This window comes from Oryzias latipes, chromosome 15, assembly GCF_002234675.1.
Source record: "Oryzias latipes chromosome 15, ASM223467v1".
NCBI lineage: Eukaryota > Metazoa > Chordata > Actinopteri > Beloniformes > Adrianichthyidae > Oryzias > Oryzias latipes.
In genome coordinates, this window is record NC_019873.2 from 15,749,534 (window position 1) to 15,772,935 (window position 23,402).

The 23,402-nt window shown below is 38.5% G+C and overlaps 2 protein-coding genes and 1 long non-coding RNA gene across 27 annotated transcripts in view; all 3 read left to right on the forward strand.

The window, feature by feature from the left end:
- Positions 1-871: 871 nt before the first annotated feature.
- LOC111948836 lies at positions 872-4,572 on the forward strand. Of its 3 annotated transcripts, none has more exons than XR_002874823.1 (6): positions 878-1,292; positions 2,030-2,258; positions 2,387-2,546; positions 2,643-2,852; positions 2,950-3,106; positions 4,139-4,572. It is a non-coding gene; the product is annotated as an uncharacterized LOC111948836 (long non-coding RNA). The 3 variants fall into 3 exon arrangements; XR_002874824.1 differs by having other exon boundaries at positions 879-1,292; positions 2,681-2,852; XR_002874822.1 differs by having other exon boundaries at positions 872-1,292; positions 2,387-2,852.
- A 4,810-nt stretch (positions 4,573-9,382) lies between these two features.
- On the forward strand, positions 9,383-15,409 carry LOC101156275 (arylsulfatase I-like). The gene is made up of 3 exons (XM_004077286.4): positions 9,383-11,894; positions 12,402-12,734; positions 12,817-15,409. The coding sequence occupies exons 1-3, from the start codon at positions 11,587-11,589 to the stop codon at positions 13,898-13,900; spliced, it is 1,725 nt and encodes a 574-aa protein (XP_004077334.2). The 5' UTR covers positions 9,383-11,586; the 3' UTR covers positions 13,901-15,409.
- Positions 15,410-21,987: 6,578 nt separating this feature from the next.
- Positions 21,988-23,402, forward strand: part of LOC101159287 (calcium/calmodulin-dependent protein kinase type II subunit gamma) — a 55,174-nt gene continuing 53,759 nt past the window's right edge. For 22 of the 23 annotated variants that reach the window (XM_023963757.1, XM_023963761.1, XM_023963762.1 and 19 more), the window contains exons 1-2: positions 21,989-22,165; positions 23,108-23,202. In XM_023963757.1, coding sequence (XP_023819525.1) covers positions 22,101-22,165; positions 23,108-23,202 — 160 coding nt within the window. In that variant the 5' untranslated portion in view covers positions 21,989-22,100. Of the gene's footprint in view, positions 22,166-23,107; positions 23,203-23,402 lie in introns of all 23 variants that reach the window. The other variant, XM_023963758.1, reaches the window with a different exon arrangement.

Consider the following 23,402-nt stretch of genomic DNA (forward strand, 5'->3'; position numbering starts at 1 on the left):
TTACGTCTCCTAGACATAAATGAGAACTGTTTGAGACTAAATTGCTTTTCTCATTCTTCTCAAACATTTCTCCTGAGAAATAAGTCTCACAGTGAGCACTGTTTGAGATCTCAAAATTCTCTCACAACTGTCTCTTCTCCAGATCTCAATTGAGAGAAAAATGAGCCATATTATGTTGCGCTCAAGTATGTCTCAATTTGATATCCTTACTTCCAATTCCTATCTCATTTACGTCTCAGTGAAAGACATCAATGGTTCTGTCTCTCGTTGCTCAATAATTTAGATCTTGTTTTAGCCTATTTTTTTATTGTCTCAGCAAAAAGAAAAATGAGAGTAGTACAAGCCCTAAAATGAGTCTTATGATGACACCATTACAGTTCATCTCGAGAAAATAATATTTTTTATTTTATTTATGTTCAACCTAAAAAAGTTGTTTATTGCTTACATATTTATATAACTTAATTACAATTTCAAGAAAAAAAAGTTAAATCATTAAGACGGTCATGTCCTCAAAAGACATATTTTTGAAACTTTTTAAAAAACATGAAATTTCAAGACAACGTTGCAGTGTCGATTTAAAAAACTTTTTTTTTGACTGCTTAGATAAACATAAATGAACAAGAATGTATGTTGGGTTAATGATGCTAGGTTTAGTTAAACACAAACACACGCATGCACTGGCACACATGCATGCACGCACAAGTGCATATACGCACACTTATATGTTGGTGGGTATAAAACATTTAACACATTGATGTCTGAACTAAATAAAGGACATTTGGGATCATATTTGGATCACCTTAAAGTGAACAAAAAATAGATTTTACATTTGAAACAAACAAATAAAATACACAAATAAAAATAATCAAATAAATAAATCAACTTTAGGGTGGTACAGATTTATGGGGTTCAGTTTGAGTTAATTTATCTTTGTCTTTAACAATCCCCCTTCATGCAGCCTTACAAGCTGAAAATATTTTCTGTTTTCTTGATTTTAGTCTGCATCATATTGAACAAACAGAAGCCTGGAGTAACCCGATTTGAATTTTAAACTGTATCACAGCCTCACTTGACACAGATTTCTGATTGGTTGATCACAGTGGGAGGGAAAAGTCTGTGGTTGACGTCACCAACGGGCCGGAATCTGCAAGCGGGAGAAGTGCAGAGAACGAGAGACTTCTGACGAGCGCTTGTCGTATTTTTTCTGCGTTTTAACAATCCGTGGGATGAATCTCCAACATTTTTTTTGCTTGTCTGGAAAAGATTCAAGTAAAATGTTTGAAGTTTGCACGGTAAGTTTGCGATTTCTTTCCTCCAACTCTGAACTCAGTTGAATGCTAAAGATGTTTTAAGCTAGCTCCGCCAGTAATGCAGACGTCTGGGCTACTCGCGGTGGCTTTGGCTGTATAAGTAATTATTACATTTTACAAAGGTTTACTTGTGCTTTTTGTAATAAAAAATAGAGACATTGAAGAGTTATTTGCAGTGCAGAGTTTACAGAATGAGTCTCGATATTTTTCCAAACGCGTGAGTGCTCAGTAACTGTTGGAAGACATTTTGCTCTTCAGTTAAGGGTCTGCAGGGTTCATCCCATTCAGTGTGACGACACTACAAACCATTTCCATTATTGCTAACTTCAAAATGTGCAGTTTCACTGTATGTTCAATTTTTACGCTGTAAAATGCTTTTATCTTGTTTAAAAGATCATCTTGCAGACGTTTGGCCTGTCATGTCATCTTTTGAAACTGGTTATGGACATGTGTTTAAATAAAGTCATCATTAACTGCTCACATGTCTAGAAAGCATAATCTGAAAATTTAAGTATGTACTGTATAGGAAAACATGTTCTCAGCCCTCTGTGGTGGAGATGTTTAGAGAGCACAGATGTAGCCAAGCCAACAAATGTCAACACTGATATGTACGAGGATTTTAGTGAATCATAAATCATATTTAAAAACCTTTCCAGATCTTACTTTGTGCTGTATAAAATGTGTGTACATCATGTTTTTTTTCCCCTCTCTGATTCAAGGTGATCTAAATTCTACACGTGAAAATGAGTGAATCAGAACCCATGTTCCTCCACACTGCCATTATGGAGGTCCTACCAGAGCCACAAAAGACATCCTGGAAGAACACTTGCAGTCCATTGGAATAAATGGAGTTGTATGAGGATCTACGATTCATAGAAGAGGCTGACTTGCTGCCAGCTTTGAGACCTCTTCAAGCCCGGAAACGTCTTGCTCTCTGGAAATTGAAATGTGAGTCTCAAACATTACAAATGAGTTTTTGTAATGCACAGAAGTGGATATGAATATGAATGGGTAACACACTGACAGTACAGTGTAAACTTAATACACTTATACTGTTTGTTTGTTTTTTGTTGCAGACCAAACGCCAGAGAACAGCACATCGTCATCTGTTGAGACCTCACCAACACAATCACCATCACTTTTGTTATTGTCACCGAGGAGTTTGTCATCCACATCTTCCAGAAGCCAAGGACTGTACATACATTGACTGGGAGGACAGCTTTGAAATTCCATGGAGTAAGTTTTCTGAGGAATTTGTGCAGTCTTTGGAGAGTCTTTGGAAAGAGACCTGGCCCAAGACAAGGAAGGAAATGGTTTGCACTCTTGTTGCAGAAATGATGAAAGCAAGACGTTTTTCCAAACTCTAAAAGGCTGCAGATGATGCGGGGAGAGCAGAGTGGCTGCTCAGAAGAGATGAGATGTTAAAGAGATGCGCTTTCTTCTGCTCTGCTACTTTAATGAGGAGGATGCCATGTTCTTGTAGAAGATGCAGACGAGGTCCAACTGCAGCAGGTGCCGTTGACTCCAACTGTTATTTATGTGGTAAGTAAAGTTTCAAATGCTAAATTATTCTAAAGGTTTTGTCTTTGTACACTGTACATGAGTGACATGTTTACTTTATCCATTGTTCTGTCTTTAGGACAGTCTTGCTTTTCCCCAAGGAGGTTCATGCTGAGTTGGAACTGCTCCATTGTACACAACAACATTGCAGCTCTGTGCCTGATGTTCAGAAGCTACTTCTGCTTTAACAGTCATTATCCAACTGAGCTGGCTTCAACCCTGGAGTTTCTGCAAAGGTACATATTTATGAGTGCTGTCATGCGATTCATTTTTGGGTGTGGTTAGTTAATCATGACCTGCAGTTAATTATTCTAATTAATCTTTTATTAATCTAACTCTGGGCTGCTCATCCCTGGTCCTTGAGATCTACCAGCCTGCCTGTTTTCCAACTCTCCCTGAATTGCTTGCTGCTGATTACCTGGACCAGGTGTGTTCATTCAGTCAGAATGTGGAGACATCTGGTTGAGCTGATCAACAGCTAGCAGGGCTTGGAGATCTGGAAAACAGGCAGGGTGGTAGATCCCAAGGACCAGGAATGAGCAGCCCTGGCTAACCTAAAATTTAGCTTTGAAAATCCTTATTTTGGGGTAATTTGATTTAAATAGCAAGATTGTGTCACAGTAAAAGAAATAAAATACAATTTAAAGGGTGGCTTTATGAAGTTTTCTAAGTATAACAGACTTTTTTCCAATCTTTACTTTTGTAACACTAAGGGATAATTCTTCAGTCTCAAACAGAACAAAGACCTAAGCCAAAGTGCTCTCATTTAAAAAACTAATGGAAATATTCTGAACAATCCAAAAAATATTGACCACAAAATTCTTAATCATAGCATAATATATATTCGTTGAAATATCTTATTCCACAGTTTGCTGTCTGACACTATCAGCCCTCAGCGTCCCAATTAAGACATGGGTATTATTTTTCCCTTGTTAAGAGCCAACCATGCAAAATGAGACTTGATCATTTCTTAAATGTTTGATCTGGACTGTATCATGAAAAATGAAATGAAACAGATTTGAACCTTATTTGTTAAATAGTTAATGCCCATAGTATGCTGCATTTCAATTATTTTAACTGAAACAGATGTCCTCTCTAGCGACGTGTGGCTGCTTTAAGGGATGACAGAAACGTAATCTTATGGTAGCATTATGCAGCTGCTTTTATAAAACTACAGTTTGCTTCTAGCTTGAAGTGTTATCTTTGTTTGTTATGTGCGGTCTATTATCAATTTACTCATGCCAGATTTTAATGTTCTTGTCTTACAGCTGATGTCCTAAGATGTGCCACTCTACCTGGTTGGGAACAAATTGAAGAGGCCAAGCTCAAGAAAGCCTTTGTCAGCAAATGTAGGGCAGAGCAGGTTCTAAGGCTACTGCTATGATCTACAGTATGCGGACTGGTTTCTCTTCCATCTTTTTTCTTATTTTTAATCTTAATTTGGTTCTCAAGTTGGTTCATGGATTTGATAGTCTGCAAGTTTCAGAGAATGTTTTTATGTTTATGTTTTTATAATGTTTTTTTTTTCAGTGTCTTGTTTAAAATCTGGAAGTATTCATGACCAGCGTGTCAACCAGATGGAGTACGCCACAGTTCATGTACTTAATGCATTTAATATTTTAAAAAATGTGTAATACTGCTACCACAATTCAAATGCTGTACTGATGATGGTGCTGCCCAAATAAAGTGTAAAGCATTTACATTTCTAGTATTGTTTTTACTGTTACTGTATATCAGTGGTCTCCCATCCTGGTCCTTGAAGGTCACTGTTCTGGATGTTTTAGCTGTTTTCCTGCTCCAACAGATCTGCTGCAGTGGTTGAATTGCCTCCTCAAGTTCTGCAGGAGGTGGTTAATCACCTGTTGATTCACATCTGGGGAGCAAAGAAACATCTAAACCCTACTGGATGGTGGCCCTTGAGGACCAGGATTGGTGACCACTGCTATAAAAATAAATGATCTTTTCTTTCTCAAATACATCTCAAATATCATTCTCATTAACGGCTTTGGTTAGACATTCAAGAGAAATGATTAAGACATGAAAGAGACATCAGACAGACAACGATGAGATCTCTTTTAGGACTCATTCTTCTCAGATTTGTCTCATGAGCGTCTTAGGTTCGTCTCTCCCACTTCTCATTTATTGCTCTAACAGTTGTCTCAACTCAACCTCATTTGTCTCAGTGATGTCTTTTCTCATTATAGCTTAACTCTTGCTCCTAAGGGACCCTTAGGAGCAAGAGTTAAGAAGCAAATGATCACAGAATGATACGAATATGAGACGCTCAAACTGATCTCAAGAGACGAGATCAAGCAACATATGAGCAACAGATTTTTCCTATGGGTAGTCCTGAGCAGAGACTGTAGGAGGAAGCCAGAAAATAACCCACACATGCACAGGAAGAATTTACAAACTTCATACAGATTAGACCCATTCAGGGTTTGAACCAGGATCTTCTTAATGTAAGACAATGGTGAATCACCAAGGACTGTTCTTCAGGAAAAAACTCAGAAAACTTTGCAACTTCTGTGCCGTTCTAGTTTCCAGTGCAGGCACGTGCACACATATAGGGCCCTAGGGGTGCTTGAGCACCTGCCCTTTTTGCCTTGTATTGAAAAGCGTCCCACTGGCCTTTTTTATTTTATTTTATTTGTATTAGCATTAATAACCTTGTGACAGACTGGCGACCTGTCCAGGGTGTCGCCTGCCTTCGCCCACAAGTTGCCGGGATAGGCTCCGGCAGCCCCGAGACCCCGAAAGGGACTAAACGGAATAGAAAATGAATGAATGAATGAATGAATTAGCATTAATAAATTTCTGTTAAAGATTCAAGAAAAAGATTATGCTGAACCCCTCCCCTCAACATAAAACACCTGGGGAATTTTCAAAATACATGAACAGTATTTATGGCGAGTAAATAACTTCCTCACTACCAGTCTGACACAAAATGTTTCATTCTTTCTGATTAGAAACACCATCGTTAAACATTTAATAAATTAACTTGAACGTGACAAAAACCGTAGAAAAACAAAAAGCAGATGAGCGGACAATGTAGAACTTTATACACTTCTACTAACTGAAGACAATTAACAGAAAAGAAGACAACTGTGGATAATTCGCATGAACTTGGAGTGACTGATGGAGGACAGAACATGACCAAAAACACCACTGAAAAACTGATCTACATTGCAAAATCCTCAAACAAACAGTATGATAACAATAAATATGACCAGTTTCAGAACTCTGGGGATTAAAGTTGTAGGATGTCTGTATTTAAAATAGTACGACCTGTGTTAAACTTGATTCTAAAATCCTGTGTAATTCCCTGTTCTAGAGTGAATAGCAGAACCTTTAGTTATTGCATTTAAAAATAGATCCCTTCAAGTGTTTATTTAAAAGAAAAAAATTCAATAGACAGATCACAGATCCCAGGACTTTTTGAAATTCAAATTCTAAAAAAATCAAAGATTGAAATCAGATTGAAGAAAGACTGTTCTAAATCTTAGCCTACAAGCTTCTAGCATGGTCATGCAAGGCTGGCACATTCTCCACTTCTGCAAAAAGCATGAAAGTTTACTTCATTGCACTTCATTTTAATGTACAGATTTTATTGAACTGCAACTGTTCTTATTCAGTTTCATTTAGTGTCTCTTTGTAATTTTCTTTTGAGTGTTGTTAATTGCTTATTGGTTTGGACCTTTATTACTTCCAACCCCTGTATGTTTACACTAGAGTTGGAAAAGAGCTTTACAAATAAAAAATGGAGTTAAGTCAATTGTGCTTTAGATTCAATTCATTTATATGCAATTTTAAAAAAGTACCGTACTCTTCTTTTCCTTTGGACTGTATTTTTAATGGGTTTCATTTAGAATGAAAGATGCTGTAACATCAAATAATTTTTGTTAGGTTGCATGCACACCTTGTATGCACAAAATATCTTATGTTGGTGTAATGTGTTAATTTAGAGTTATTAAGCCCACATTGTGCAATTTGAAATCTATTTGCAAGGCTTGCCTTAAACTGAACTTCAACCCTGTAGTAATGCTGCACTCTATTTTCAGTTGTTGTGTTTCTACCCAAAGTGTGCAACACTTAGCCTCCGGGATTTTTTTCAGGATATTAAATAATTGATTCAGGTCCTGGGTGCTTGTGCTTCTGTTGCAGTCTAAAGTCTCTCATAGAAAAGGTCAAATGACAGACTAACTGCTTTCCTGAGAAGTATCTGATCTGTCATACACAGAAAGAAGCAGTGATGGCACTATGAAAAAGAAGCAGCTGTAACAACTGCAACAGTCTCACAATTCAGCTCAAGCCTTTACGGTTGTTTTAAACATGGTTTTATTGCACAGTACTACACTGACTGCTGTGTATCAGTCAGGACTTTCTAGCTTTGCCCTAATATTTTCATAAAACCCTCTGGTTCTTCAAACATATTGATGCTTCAATTGCAAATTTGAGTCATTTTCCTTTGCAAAAAACTGCCTCTTTAGTGAGTTTGCCCACCCCTCTCCTATATGCTGACCTTCTGATCCTACTTTCTGACACACCCCAGGCCTCCCACTGTCCTGCAAGATATGATCCCTGAGTCATCTGCTGCATGACACAGATGCGGCATTGCGCCAGGTGGCCTCTCTTATCCTCCATGTGCTGTCACCACTGAGTCAGGCACACGGACACACACCTTTAAACTCTTACAAAACAATGCTCCCGACCATCTGCCGAAAAAAATATGTTACACAACAGGTCACTGTAACCACACTCTGATTGGTCAAACTGCACTAGGAGTTAACATTTTTTTCCCTGTTGCTGTGCTGGTTGTGATGAGATTCCTTGCTGCTTACAAAATTGGAATTGAGACAACCCAAACATTTTCTTGGTATTCCTTAATGCCTACTTTTTTGCTGTTGAAGTATGTACATTTATCAGTGGCACTATAGCTCAATGTTAACCATAACCATTCACTGAGTAAATACTCACAGATATGAGGAAAAATTGCTTTTATTGTTTTATTTTGGGGACATTGTTTGCTGCTTTTTTTTAATCTGACAGTTTCAGATATAAATATGGGTCGAACTGCTAAGACGGCTCAAATAAATGTTAGCATTTTAACAGTTTAGTCTGGTAAGCATGATTGAATAAAAAAATCCTTTCAAAGACATGTGAAAGGCAGCTTAATCTTTGGAACCTGTTCATTTTAGTTTTTAACATTTGTTTCAAATAAAGATTTAATTCCAGATGTACTGCTTAATAGCTTTAATGTTTGAGTCATCTTTTTCAGTTAGCCACACATCTTAAGTTACATCCCAGTATTTTATCACAATGACTCAACCTACTCCTTGAAAAGGAGAATTTCATTTTTACATGCACTACTCTCTTGGTCCTCATGATGGCACCTTCTACTGAGTTTGTCACCACACACCAAAGCACTGAAGCCTCTGAAATACAATTCATGTTGTAGGAGCCAAACAAGCCTTTCCTGTTCAATGGAAAAAATCAAATCAGAGGGGACTGCTTTAGCGGGGAGGTTTTGTCAAGACAACTACTGCTATGCAAAGTTTACCCAAAAGTTTGTCAACATGACACAAGACAGCCAGCATCTCCTGTGAGAGCTGTGTGTAACCTGCTCCCTCTTCCTCACCACGCCTGTCCATCATGACAGTTTAAAAGAAACAGGAGCAAATTGACTTTTTGCCTGTTGAAGGATGGCTTCCAAGTATTTGGGCTATGGTTTCTGTCAGCATCACCTTCAAATCCCAGTGGAGGTGGTGATATATGTTTGATGTCTTAGAGTTCAGTATCTGTCAGAGAAGAGGTTCACATAACTTTGGACTATCTTGTCTTAGATTACTCTGTGTATGTTTTAAATTGTTTGTAGCATAAAGTAAATGATTAAGTTAGTTCAAAATGTATTCTCAAAGGAATTCATACATTTAGTATACACTTCTGTGAACATGCAAAACTATTTTTAACATACTGTTCAGAGAAAATGTTTGCTTTATAATGCAATCATGCACGCTCTGGTTATTGAAACCAGCTTGGATGCTCCAATAATTTTCCTTTTTGTCAACATCTTTTTAGAATCTTTAGTTAAATGGCAGCACCTTTTTTAAATCTATATTCCATACCAACAAAAACATTAAGTTCTCACACTCCCTTTCAGTCTTCAAGCTCCCACATCAGATTCCAAGTATACAGTATCACGGATCAATGCTTGAAATTAATTTCATATTTAGTGTGGATCCCAAAAACAAAAAACAACAATTTTATTATAAGTGAAGAAGCTGACTGTTATGGTTTATCACCTGAAAGCATTGTTGAGACTCACACAGCCACAAAGACACTTAGCCCAACAGTGACTTCACATGGTGAGTCACCTCATTCGTCGTCATGAATAAATCACTCCCCCTACTTTTCCTTTATGCTCCACAGTACTGGCTCTTCTGAACCACACAAACGAATTACACACCATGACCACACGGTGGGACGTCGTCTTTCACACAAACGTTAAAGAATTCTCTCTGTGTTTTAACAAAAAAATGTATTTCTTAAGATTTGGTATTTTATGCAGATGTCTGCCGCATGGTCTCAAAATAACACAGTGAGTACCTCAAACAAGTTGAGTTTTCTTAAGATCACTGTTTTCTGTTAAAAATTAAATCTGAAACCAGACTTGTGTTTGAAAGCATTTAAAATGCAGAGGACCCCAAGCATCAAAACTGTGAGTTGAAGCTCTGCTTCATTTGTTATCCTTTCTCCCTGAGTTCTCTCAGTCAGCTGAAAAAGGAGCAAAATTGCTCCCCATGCTCTTCAAGAAGACATTTGTCACTTTCCATTTCTGCTGCCTTCTTCCCCTCTCTATTCTCCCCTCCTCTTTGCGGTAAAACAGAGTTCACGTCGCCCTGCATTTCCCTGAGGCACACTGATGTCTATGCCCACAGACCCCGACGCCTACACAAAAACAAGACAAAGTGACTGCTCCTCTTATGGCACTTTGTTTGTGTTGCACTCCCTCTCGTCTTGGACAATAAAGCTTTCAATTTCCCCATTGGTTATCTCCTTTTGCTCTCTTTTTCCAACGACAATTTTTCTTGATGTCAACTGATCTTTTATACTTTCCTGTTTCCAATCAATTCCCCTGCACCTTACTCCACCTCCTCAATCAATCACTCTCTATTAAGGGAAAAAAAGCAAGTAAAATATCCCAAAGGAGGATCCAACATGAGTTTGGAATGGATTTGTGTCTAAAGCATTGATTTCCTGGGAGGATTATGGGAGGTAGATGGCCATGAGGTGAAGGCTGAGAAACCCCAGCTGCTAATTCACATTTTAATCACAAAGCTGGATGTTTCAGATGCCTAAAATAAGTGGTAAATAAAAGTGAATCCACGTAATCATTATTATGATGCTCTTGAACAGCTGTTGGCTGTAAAGACTGATTTCAAACATGTGATTCAGTTTTTTGGTTATAGCAAACAAAAAACACAGGTTGCATCTACAAGTGTTTCACGTATACAGACTGCAAAAATTTTAGAGATTTCTAGTCATTGGCTGTAAAAGCACGGCACAGTCTGCACTTTTGCTTTATATTTAAACTGTAGTTCCTCGTTTTATTCCCGTCTTTTTTACTGTTTCAGAATAGCAAAAAAGGAGAAGGTCACAAACAAATGTTTTAGACTCTCACTCTGTAACCCTCCTACAGGAAAATTTCACCCTGATTAAACTCTCTGGTTCATATTTGCATGAACAATTTCTAATGTTTTCTTCCAGGTATTACCAGACTCAGTTTAGTTTCTTGCAATGCAGCACAAATACAAAAGAAGTTCAATTATAGATGGCCTGCAATGGCACGTGGAGTTGTGTTTAGCTGTTGTAATTTAACCATACCAGCACTTCTGTATGTCCAGTAGCTTTCAAAAATACCAAAGTTGCTAGTTGCCAAAAGAAATTTGGCAGGTTCCCACAAGTTAAGTTTACTTCAAAATAATGATTTAAAGTTTTTATAACTTATAGCAAACTAAGATTTAAGATGACATTGAATGATTGTTTCTGCTTACGAACCAGTATACAACAGAAACCATTTCATTTATAAATTTTCCAAAATTAAAAGTAGTCTCTCTGTGATGAACCTTCCAAAGGTACTTCTCTGAATTATGACACAGAAAAATCCTTTTACTCATAAATATAAAATAAAATATCAAATAATCTAATAACTGACTTGCAAATTTATGGGTTGTTTTTTTTGGTTTCGTTTTGGATTTTTTTTAGTAATACATGCCAACTTACAACACTCTCTAAAAAAGTCTGTTAGTGTTACAATTCCCATTGCCTTATTCAGATCTAATGTTTTGATAAGGATTTTAGACAAGTTTTTTACCTATGAATCTATGTGATTGGATATGAACAGGATACACTTTTCTGTTGTAGAAATTTTGTTTCTTAGGACTTTTTCTCTGAGGTGTGTGGGAGTTTGTAGGAATGTAGCAACCTACTGCAAAAAGGGAAAGCTCCCCATCTCTCCTCAACATTCACCACAGTCAACTTGATGTTCCTCAAAGAGCCACTGATTTTTTCTTCACCCTCCAGTCCAGCTTAAACCCACGACACCAAGAATATAAAGAGAAAGAGACCCCCCTTGGCTTGGATGGAAAAAATAGGAAAAGTGGGCAAACTCCAAATTCTTTAGAAGTTAAACTGAACGAGATATTTGATCGTTTTTATGAAGATGAAAGGAGACATCAGCTCTGAGCTTTTCCTGCTGGTGGGTATGATCCTGCTCAATGGTTTTGGTTCCTTGTGTGAATGCAAGTCAATAAATGGAAGTCTGGACCCAAAGGAGGCAGGAAAATTCAAGCCTCATCTCATCTTTATTATGGTGGACGACCAAGGGTATGCAGACATTGGATATCATGGCTCAGACGTCCACACTCCTGTGTTGGACCAGCTGGCAGCAGAAGGAGTCAAACTTGAGAATTACTATGTCCAACCCATCTGTTCACCTTCTCGCAGTCAACTCATGACAGGGCGGTGAGTTTCAAACTCTTATTTTTTTTAAATATCATTAAACACACATGATTTTGCAATCATGTGACTGCAGTGTTTTGGTTTTCAGTCATTTTTATAAACATTTGGATACTTAATTATATTTTATGTGTTTGTCATGTATGACATTATATTAAATCTTCTTCAAATAAATTACAAAATGGAAAAGATGATGGCAGCTTTGACTGATATTTGCAACCATCTATTTGATAATTTTTAATACTATACCTTAAGGAGTGCTTCATTCAATAAAGTCACCCAACACTGCAGCATTTACATTTCCTGTCTGTGGCTTCTTGACTGAAATTTTGCAAGTTACTTGAAAAAAAATACAAAGAAATGAATAATTGTCTTGATGTGATAACTTTTTAACTAAATACTTTGACATGATACTGTAACAATAGGTGAACTTCACAACTTTGTTTTTGGATTAGATTTTCCTTCAGAGTTTAAATAAACTGTAATTTAAATATCACTCCTGTTTGATGACAGCTACCAAATTCACACTGGACTTCAACATTCAATCATTCGACCGCGCCAGCCTCTCTGTCTGCCTCCAGACATCCCCACCCTACCTGAGTGTTTGCTTAAAGCTGGATATCACACACACATGGTAGGTAAATGGCACCTGGGATTCTGCAGGCCAAGCTGCCTGCCCACGAGGCGTGGTTTCCAGAGTTTCTTTGGAACTTTGACCGGCAGTGGAGACCACTTCTCCTATCAGAGCTGTGATGGTGCTGAAGCTTGTGGATTTGACTTGCATGATGGTAGCAGACCTGCCTGGGAAATGAGAGGGAACTACTCCACTCTGCTCTATATAGAGAGGTAAGAGATGTGTTAATCATGTACACTGATAAAACAAACAAAACCACTCAAAGCTCAATATATTTTCCTTTTGTTGAACCAGAGTGAAGCAGATCCTGAGGAACCATGACCCAAACACACCGCTTTTCCTCTATCTGTCCCTTCAGGCTGCCCACACCCCACTTCAGGTACCTGCTCATTTCCTGAACCCATATAAGTCCCAAAACAATCGCCATAGGCGCCACTATGCAGCCATGTTGAGCTGCCTGGATGATGGAGTTGCACAGGTTGTCAAGGAATTGAAGACTACTGGAATTTACGATAACTCTATACTGATTTATTCATCTGACAACGGTGGGCAGCCACTGTCAGGAGGAAGCAACTGGCCTCTCAGAGGAGGAAAAGGATCCTACTGGGAAGGGGGCATCAGAGCTGTTGGTTTTGTGCACAGTCCTCTACTGAAGAAGAAAGGTGTCATCAGCAAAGAAATGATTCATGTCTCTGACTGGTATCCCACATTATTGGGACTTGCTGGTGCCTTGCAGTCCCACAATGGTCTTGATGGACATGATGTCTGGGAAAGTATCAGTGAGGGCTCACCCAGTCCTCGCAGTGAGATCCTGTTTAATATTGACCCAGTTTCAAGGAGACCTGGGGAGCCTTATGAAAAAGCACTGGTTCTCAATGGCTTTGGAATCTGGGACACAGCTGTAAGGGCTGCATTAAGAGTTGGCGATTGGAACCTTCTGACAGGAAATGTTGGCGATGGTGACTGGATACCACTGCAGTCGCTTACAGGTGGTCCAGAACGATGGCAGAAACTCGAAAAGCGACGCAACAAGATGGGGAAGTCAGTTTGGCTCTTTAATGTCAGTGGAGACCCCTACGAGAGGTCTGACCTTGCAGAGCTTCATCCAGAGGTGGTAAAACATCTGCTCACTAGGCTGGCAGAATACAACCAGACAGCGATGATAGCCAACAACCCTCCAGATGATCCAATGGCTGACCCAGAGCTTCATGGAGGGGTGTGGAGTCCCTGGCTAGGTCTGGAGGGGCAAGAGGGAAATAAAGAAGAAAGCAGTCCAAGGAAAGAAAAGGCAACGAAGATTAAACACTGCAAACTGTGCAAATTAAAAGCCCTCTTTAAGAAAGTGGGGTCTCGTCTGCAGAGGAACAATCTATTCTAAATTTTCCTTGTTGCAGCATAATTGCACTGAAGGCTGTGGGAAGCTTCAAGTGTACAGAATGCTGTCTGTATTTTTAAGCTATTTTGACTGCTGCACTCAAATACACAAAACAGTTAAAAAACAAGATAACATGGCAGAACAGACAGTTGTTCAGGTATTTGGTAGTCATGTTGTAAGTCTGTGCAAATAAAGGAACATTTTTTTCATTTGTCAAACAAGACTGACAGAAAATATGCTTATGCATTTCTGAGGATTGGTATCTAAACAAGCAGCCAGAAAGACAAAGCAGTGGCAGACTGACTCACTTCCTGTCCTGTGGTCAAAATTCAGCACAAAGATTGTTTGTCACTACTGTACTAAGCAGGGAACCATCTATATGTTACTGTCTGCTCGTGCTTGCACACAGCAAAAACAATATGGCAGCAAGGCCTGAAGTGAGATTTCAGTGTCTCATCTTGTCATCATTCAACATGACCCTTTCAGGATGGAACATAGACCCCCACTGGGAGTCCAATGTCATCTTACCCATTCCACCCCTTTGCCCTATCTCTGACCAACACACAACGTCCCCACCCTGGAGCGCTGACAAACCAGGCAAGGATTTTGTAGCTAAGTTTTTTTTTTGTGTTTCCTGGACATCTACAGGTTGCCATGCTGTTACTTAAAGCCCAAACATGTGTTTAAATTAATAAAATGATAAATTGCTGCAGTCGCTGTTGTGATATTATTAATGGATCTGAGCTCAAAAACAGAGGTCATTCAATTTGAAAATAAAACAAGTATCTTCCAGACATCTATGGAAACAATCAATTGATGATAAGGTTACTTTTGTAACAAGCAAAATTACCTCAAGTGCTGTAAAATTTGTAAATTAGGTCATCAAAAATGAAAAGACAATAAATTTGTCAGCAGAAAATATCATTAAAGGGTTCGAGGGGTTCGAATCCGGGCTGCTCCCTGTTCCCTTCTCTGCTTCTGTGCCGGTCCCAAGCGCGGATAAATTGAGAGGGTTGCGTCAGGAAGGGCATCTGGCGTAAAACATTGCCAAGTTAACCATGCGACTCCTCCGCGAAAGAGAGGTTGTTTAGCTGTGGCGACCCCTGATGGGACAAGCCGAAAGAAAAAGAAGATAAGGATATATGTCTAGATGTTTGAATTTTGAACACTTGTAAAATTAGGTTTGATTCACTTTTTACAAGCTTAACCCAAAGATAGCTAAAGGTGTCAGCCTGCAACATGACTATAATTATGAGGAAGTGGATGTAGGGACTTGATGCCTCCCACAGTTCGCATTAAATGAAATAAAGGCATAACCTGAAAATAACTCTCCCTGATTCAGTCTGCCAAAAAAAAGGTTATAGCCACCCTTTTGTTATTCTAAAACACAAACATTGGAGGGGATATTTCAGTTTAAAGAAAAAGATGCTATTTTATGACAGAAATTTACAGCCAAAAGATGTTTTTAGACCCTATAAATAAAGCAATATTAGTATTATGGAGTTGGTTTTAACGACGTTATCTCTCATAAATGAAATTTTTTAAAATAGAAAAACATTTTCTTTTAACTACTGGTATCATAAATGCTTTACAGTAACTGAGTTGAAGGTTAATTCTGGGTTTGAAGTTGTGACCGTTTAAACTAATTCTTGTTTGCGGTTTTAATTTAAATGTGTAATTTAAATCTACATTTTGTGTAAAGCAGACTCAAGCTCATCCATGGCTTCCATTCTGGTTTACAAAAATATCTGTTTGTGACTTTCTGTTTCTATAAAAACATAACCTCCAGTGGACGTGTCTGTGGATGTCATTCTGATGGTTTTGGACCTGTGGCCCTCCCTGCTGTACTATGATGTAACTTGATCAGAGGTGGTCCTGTTGATCTCAAGCAGCATGTACAATATCTCAGTAAACAACTTTAACATTGTTAGTGTGTGGCAGCTCAGTGAGAGGGGTTCAGCCACCAGGTGTGTTTCTTAACCAGATCGTCTTTCTTAACTAGATTGCATGTGGAGATTTGGAAGATTTTCTAGGTGTGGATGTGTTAGGCAGTCCCACACATAAGTGCATGTTTTTTTTCCCAGTGGGGTGATAATGAATATTCAGCTGTCCTTCTCCAACATCTCCTCTCCCTCTGGTCACTTCTAGCACCATCCTCCTCCCCCATCTATCCCTCCCTGTGTTTTTTTTCTTTTTCCTTTCATCCCTCAGCTCTGAGCTTGTTCCCCTTGCAAACCATCCTCCTCATTTTTCTCACTTTGCTCTGCATCCTACTCACTTGTTTGTGCTCATTTAGAATATGGAGTTTGAAGGATCAGTGGAGTTTTGCTCTGAGCTCTGCGGCATGTGATTAAATAGGAAGAGTGGAGGAGGGAAGAGAAAGCTCCTTGGAGGCTGGAGGAGGCTGTTCTGTCTTGAAGTGCTTGTAGATCAGATTAAAACATCTTCTTTTGCAAAGAAAAAAAAAATCTCCCCTGCAAATACTAGTCGCAGCTCACAGCAGATTAAAACAACAGGATAGAACATGTTTTATACGTTACTGTCTGAGGTTCTTAGATCTAAAGGTAATTGGTTTCTGTTTTTTTCATCAGTGCTTTTAAATGCTTCCAAAAGTTTAATTGTTTTACAAAAGGTTGAACAATTTAACATTCAAACTGAGAAGTGTAAATTTACAGAAACATAAATCTCCTGAAAAATAACAGTGTTTGTCTTGTTGATGAATAAATATAATGAACGTCAATGAACAAAAACAGAACTTCGTTTAAAGCGCTAATCGATCAGAAATACCATTAAATTATAACTCATATAAATTTTTATTTTAGAATCATTTGATAACAATATTAGTATCTGTTTATATAACATTATTGTTAATATGTTTCTATGACTGAAAACATCTGGTATGATGGTGATGGAAAGCATCACTATTATTTTTTGCAAAAATGTTGTTTGAGGTTTTAGTATTTTTTGGTTTAGTCACTTGGAAATTACTGGTTTCTTTTATATTTGTGTGTGCTTTTCTGTAAACAGCTGAAATGTGATTTGTGTTGGTAATTACAAATCAAAACCATTTGCAAACGTAAAAGAAAGCTGTAAAACTGAATAAAATTGGCATAATTGGCACAATATTCATTCACACTGTGTTATCTATTTTTGCGATTTCTTTTAAGTGTTTACGTTTTTGATTCTATTAAGCTCATTGTCAGCATTTTAGCCGAGGAGACCAGCAGATGGAAGAGGACCCATGGTGTAACTTTAGAAAATTGAGATTCAGCCTCAACAGTACCATGACATCAATGGTAAAATGTGAAAATACATGTGTGGTGATTACAGGTACTAACACGTCTGCAGCAGCAGCAAGAAAAAATGTTTTACAGAAAACAATAACTGTCAATACAAGTTGTACAAACGTTTCATAGAAAGTTGTGAAAGCGTGTAAGGCAGCTGCAGGTTTTATGACACTACATCTAGCAACGCAGCAAGACTAAAAAAAGGTGAGAATTGCCAACAAAAAAAAAGCACAAATCAAATATTAGTTAGAGAGCTTATTTTTTTATTGACATTTGAATTTACACTGAAATTATAAAATATTCCAAAGATAGTCTTTACACATCCAATTCCCAGTGAATGGTGATGAGGCATGAAAAGATGGTACTGCCAAATCCTGTTTAATGTGTCACTTCAGCATTCTCATGCTAGCATACACTGCTATCCACAGTGTAGGAGGAAGCTTTCATATTCACTGTTGCATAATTAGTAGAATAAGAGGCTACAGCTGCAGATCTTAAGATCCTCTGTTCCATTTTTTTTTTTAGTTAAAGGTTTGTCATGAATCTGTCTTACATATTAGTTGAGCTGTTATTTTCAGGTCCCATACTGAACATAAGTGCTGTCCTTTCTGGGCAATAATACTGTGTGAGAGTGTCAAGACCATTGGAAAATGCTAAAAAGGAGCCTCTGGCACCATTACCCAGCTCCCATTAGGAGTCACTACCACACTATTAAATACTTTCTTGGGACAATGTGATGACCTGGTAATTCCCAGAGAAAGGTAATAGATTCACTTTAATGGGATGTCCATGACAGACTGATCCCAGCGTAGCTTTAAAAGTTAAAAGATTAACTGACTGCCAACAAATGTTCTCAGTATACAGACTGGCAGCAGCCACAAAGGTTTGACTTCAGGGTGTTTGTGGACACATAAATGCTTTAAAGCCATGAAAGTCTTGCGATGCTACAGCGTGAGGGAGGAGAGATATGAGAACCCTGCGCCAAGTTGGAAACATTCTTGTCCAATGAGTCAACGCTTTTTGGCCTCAGTGACTCCACAACAGTGCTGCTACAGTTCTTTGACTCTGGAGGAGTTACTGGAGCTGAAACTGACACTGAAAGGCGACTTTTTAACACTTTCTGTTCTCAGGTGGCAAGGCTTTGACCGCACGACTGCATAAATATATTAACCAATTCTTTCAAAGGTTTAATGGGCACTGGCTTTGTCCTGTTAAAAAGAAATCCATTTATTCGATTAATTCCATGCCCTAATTTGTAATATTTATGATATAGAAGACTTACAATTTGCTCAGAAACTGCCAGGATTCTGGCTAAAAATGGCATAACAATAGTTAAAAGACCACTTTTACTGATCAAAATATGACTGGACTAAAGGTTCTGTCCTTATTTTACAAATGTCAGGCCTGAAACACTCATGTAACAAATTCAGAAATCCAACTACTCCATCTCATTTATGAATGTACCAATTTTTTGGTCTTAGTTAAGGTTTGGTGATAGAGACAATGCTATAATTAAAGGCCCGTACACACCGGGACGAATATTCGCCAGGCGTTTTTCGCCACGTTTTTTGTGTTCACACCCAGGCGATTTTCGCTGACGATGAGTGGAGTGAACATGCAATTTCATTCCCTGACGTTAGATGGCGCTTAATGTAAAACAGAAATACTCCTGTACACAAGGTGGCGCTGCGCAACTTTACGCTTCTTAAAGTCGCTTTTCACTCAGAAGAAGAGAGCAAGTATTTACACGCTTGTCAGAATCAAACAAAGAAAACATCAATATTTCAAGCACCAGTAGCTCCAACTGGTGCTTGGTTCGGGGATGTTTTAGAATGTCCGTCATTATTGCTTCGCGGCTGTGTAGACGCTACTTGGCGTCTATCTTCTTCGCTGGTATGTGTGCTCAGCAAGGCAGTTTTGTGTTTGAGCGCCCCCAAGTTGTGTTTTACTGTAACTTCAGAAGCTCCAGACACGTGAGCAAAAGCGCCGTTCTCATTGGTCGAGTAGATTTCGACGCGACGCGTCGAAAAAAAAAAACGAACCCGAGGCGTTTTTTTTTTTTTTGACGCTTTAACGCCTGGCGTTTTTTCGCGTCGGTGTGCACACTCTCGTTGGTGCCCTTTGTTTAGTCACGAGGCGTTAAACGTCGGCGAAAATCGCCGGCGAAATTCGTCCCGGTGTGAACAGGCCTTAAGAAGATAACAAAATTAAAGGAGTAATGTCTAATATTATGAGTGACCATGTCTTTCACTTATTTTTTTTCTAATGTCCATCACTTGGGTGCAGGTCTCCTAGCTGGAAGTTAAGTCTCACAAATTTTGACATTAACTTTTCCATATTTGTATTTTTACCACAGTGCTAGTTAGTTTTTATATTGTTCACGCATTCTCTCACTTGGCAGTCATAGAGCAGGGGCAAAAACTTCAGATTACGTTTCTGTAAATTATCAAGATAATTCTTTTATTGGGACATTTAGGCATTGAATAACTAAATTGTTATTTATTTATTATTTGTTCTTTTTATTTTTATTTAGTCTGTGGAAGTGCAGGCGATGTAAAGACTCTTCTAAGCACTCGCAACTGTTTTTTTTTTCTTTTTTAAGCAAAAAAAAAAAAAAAAACTGCTCCTGGAACAAAGAATGTACAGAAAATTGAGAAAAAGTGAGTTATCTTTTTAAATGAGAGGACCAGAAGCGTGTACATTTTTAAAAGGCAAAAATGGAAAATAAAAAATAAAATATAGATTAACAGCAATTTTGGAATATAAAGCAAAGTGAGGGGTGGGGTTAGTTTGAAGATAAGGACTGACGTGGCAGCTGGACTAAGCAACTTAGTATTGGCAGAGACGACATCACGTGAAATGCATGCAATCAGTTTTATAACCAACAAAACACATACTGTAAGCCTGTAGGATTGATGGACACATTCCACAGCTCTGTACAAATGACTGCCTTCAGTCTTGTGCTGGACTTTTGATTTACTGCTCAGCTTTCAGGACTGTTTCCCATTTTGGCAATTCTGTCCATTCTATTACTCACTTGCTAAATCAATTCTACACCCCTTGACCTCCTCTCCACCCTCAAAGTTCCAGTGCTATCTGTTATTAAAAATCAACCTGGCGCTGCTTTCCAGAGGTTGCAGAGGGCAGTATTTTAAGAACTGCAAACCCTGGAACTCCTGCTCAATGTGGGTTTGTGTTTTGCTACACTTACATTTAGAATAATTAAAAAATTAAGGGCCCCTCTTGAGATATTTATGACAATTCTCTTGATACCCCCCAAAAAGCTCCTAAAGGATCTTATAAATTCTTCATCTCTTGTTCAGTGCTTAAGCTGGTAGGTAGATTTGTGGCTATAATTTACTTATATTTTCCTATTTTTAGCACAACATCATTTTTTTAAAGTAAAAGAAAACCTGAAAAAATGTGTGTTGAACAGACTGATTGACTAAAACATCTACTGAATCTAATGTTACAAAAATGTTTGGGCACTACTTCTTTTTTAAACATGGGAAAAATGTTTTAAAAAAAAGGTTCAATGACAATTTCATTTAGGATTTAGAAAAAGCAAGAATTGAAACATCATAAATGGATTTCTGTTTAAGAGACAGGAATTTGCCATTCACTCATAAAAACTAAAGTGTAAAATATGTAATATAGATAAAACTGAAGGAAAAAAAGAAAGAAAAACTGAGTCAACTTTATTAAACAACAAGCTTTTGCTTGCAGAAGAGTCTGAGCTAAAATGCTGTTTTTACAACGTTGAAAGGATCATATGGAATCATATAGAATGTCTGCTTTTTATGGAAAAAGTTTGTCAAAAATCTATTTTGTGGTCATAGTCAGGGAAATAATTAAATAAAAAAACATTGCAGCAGTATATCTGAATGCATGCTTGATGCGTTCAATTGCTGTTTTGGTGTCAAATTTTCCTCGGAACAATTTTAGTTTGAGCTGGAAAGGGTAGATTTCCAGACTGAGCCTCTATGGAGTTAATTCAGTCTCAATAATCAGACTGAATTAACTCCATAAGCCTCGATCTGCGGATCTTGGTTCATCAGAGAAGATCTCGCGCGGTTTATGTCGCACCTATATGGCTTAGATCAGAGATCGAAAAACAAAAACGACATCTCACTTCTCTACCTTAGTGCAAGATTTTTCGTTTGGCAGTTGAAATTTAAACAAATCTAATCATTTTACAATAAAACCAGTTCAAGACATAAAATGTATATCAAGTCACCAGTACTTTACTAATAAGTTGGGATGATTATTAACATTTTCAAGAACATTTTTAAATCAAACTTTAATGTGTTATTTCATTTTTCATTTGTCTAATTCAGAAGCTTGATTTTTATATTTATGCTTTTACATTACATTACAATAGCTATATATTTGCATAAGTTTATTAACTGTGTTGGGGTTATGGATAAATACACAACAGCTTTAAAAACATGAAAAAATCAGTATTTTTCCCTGAGCATATTAGGTAATTTATTTAGACACGTTTTTTAACCAGATTACAAAATTATTTTTTAAATGTGTCTTTCTCAGCTTACTTGAGCAATGTGAGGATGATAGTGTAGGTGTGGTTAATATTATTGATTGCGAATAAAACCCGAAAAAGGTTTTCTTGATGAGCTACACTGTACATTTTTGATTATAAGTTCCCTCCTCTTTTTATCCGGCATTAAAATGTTTTAGTCAGAAACGTAGTTAATTTTGGTTAACACTTCACTTCCGCTTTAAAAAAATGCATGGGGTGAGTACTCTTACACAGAGAAGATCTTTGTTACTACAGCTACTCCTGTCAGTGCTCCCTCCCCTCCAATTCCCTGCTCCTGTCTGAGCGCGAGCCTGTCTTTCCCCTCTGAACCTTCACGAGTTCTCCCGACACCCGCGCGCCCCCTTCTCCAGTCAACATGGCTACAGTTGTAACCTCGACACGATTCACGGACGAGTATCAGCTGTACGAGGAGCTCGGAAAGTAAGCGACCGTCAACAGCCGCCGCTTTCTGGTTGCTTCAGTCTTCGTGTGTGTATTATTCCTGTGTCGGCGTGTGTGTGTGCACGCTTGCCTTTTTTTGTTCCTTCTCTTTTTCCGCGCTGCCATTGTGTGCGTTTACTTCAGTGTTGACAAGCCTGGAGAGGGGCTGTCAAAAAAGCAGGGAAGACGAGGCAGCGTCCAGTGGAACAAGAATAAGCTGTCAGCAGGTTCATGTTAGCGCTAGTAAGGCTTGTGTTTAGTGAAATTAATCCGAAAGGCGCGTGTTTAAAGCTACAACGCACTATTGTATTATTATTGTTCTTATTTTATCGCCCAAAAGGTGAGAGACATCCGCCTCTTGGACCAACGTGTTTGTTGTTTTTTTCCAGGTGTCTGTGTCCACATCTAGTTTGCATTTACCCGCTTCGGAGCGGCGCCTGTTTGGTGTCCGTTTCTGAGCGGACTGCAGCTCTGCTGTCAAAATAAAAGCGGCCATGAGGCTTTGCTTTTGGACTCGACTTTTGTTTTTCTTTTCTTTTCTATCAAATGCTGGCTTGAAAGAGGACACGTGTGCCTCTACAAAGCCACTTTGTAACGTCTTATCTCCGCGTGTGGCTAATAAAGCTGCCCCACCTACCACCCCCGTGCAAAAACTGCAGCCCATCTCACTGGATACAATGTTCATTCTACCCTAGTGCCTTCATTGTTGTGCATCCCCTCTGCTGCCAGCTAATGACTGGCTGCTTCCACTATACCCCCCCTTCTCCTGTCATGCACTTGTAGACAGGACCTATTTTTATGCAAGACTGTATTAATTATGCATGGAATTTCTCTGTAAGGGTATGTGATTTGTGTGTGCATCATGAGACAGCCATGTTTACATCTCGCTGACTCTAATGTGCTGACTGATGTATAATTGTTTGTCATTCTTTACTGCGTCAGGGGTGCCTTCTCTGTGGTTCGACGGTGTGTCAAGAAGTCCACCAGCCAGGAGTATGCTGCAAAAATTATCAACACAAAGAAGCTATCAGCTAGAGGTAAGTCCAGCAGGTAGCTGTTGCTTGTGGTTTCCCGCGGTGTGGCATGATTCTAAGTGAAAGCTGCCAACAGGTAGCTGTTGTAGCTCATTGGAGTTGTCTCACTTCCTTAAGAGCAGTGAGCCTGGCACTCTGTCCTATCCTTGTCACTTCAGATCCCTGAAAAGCTGGAAGCCAATTGGCAAAGCTGAGCTGCTGCA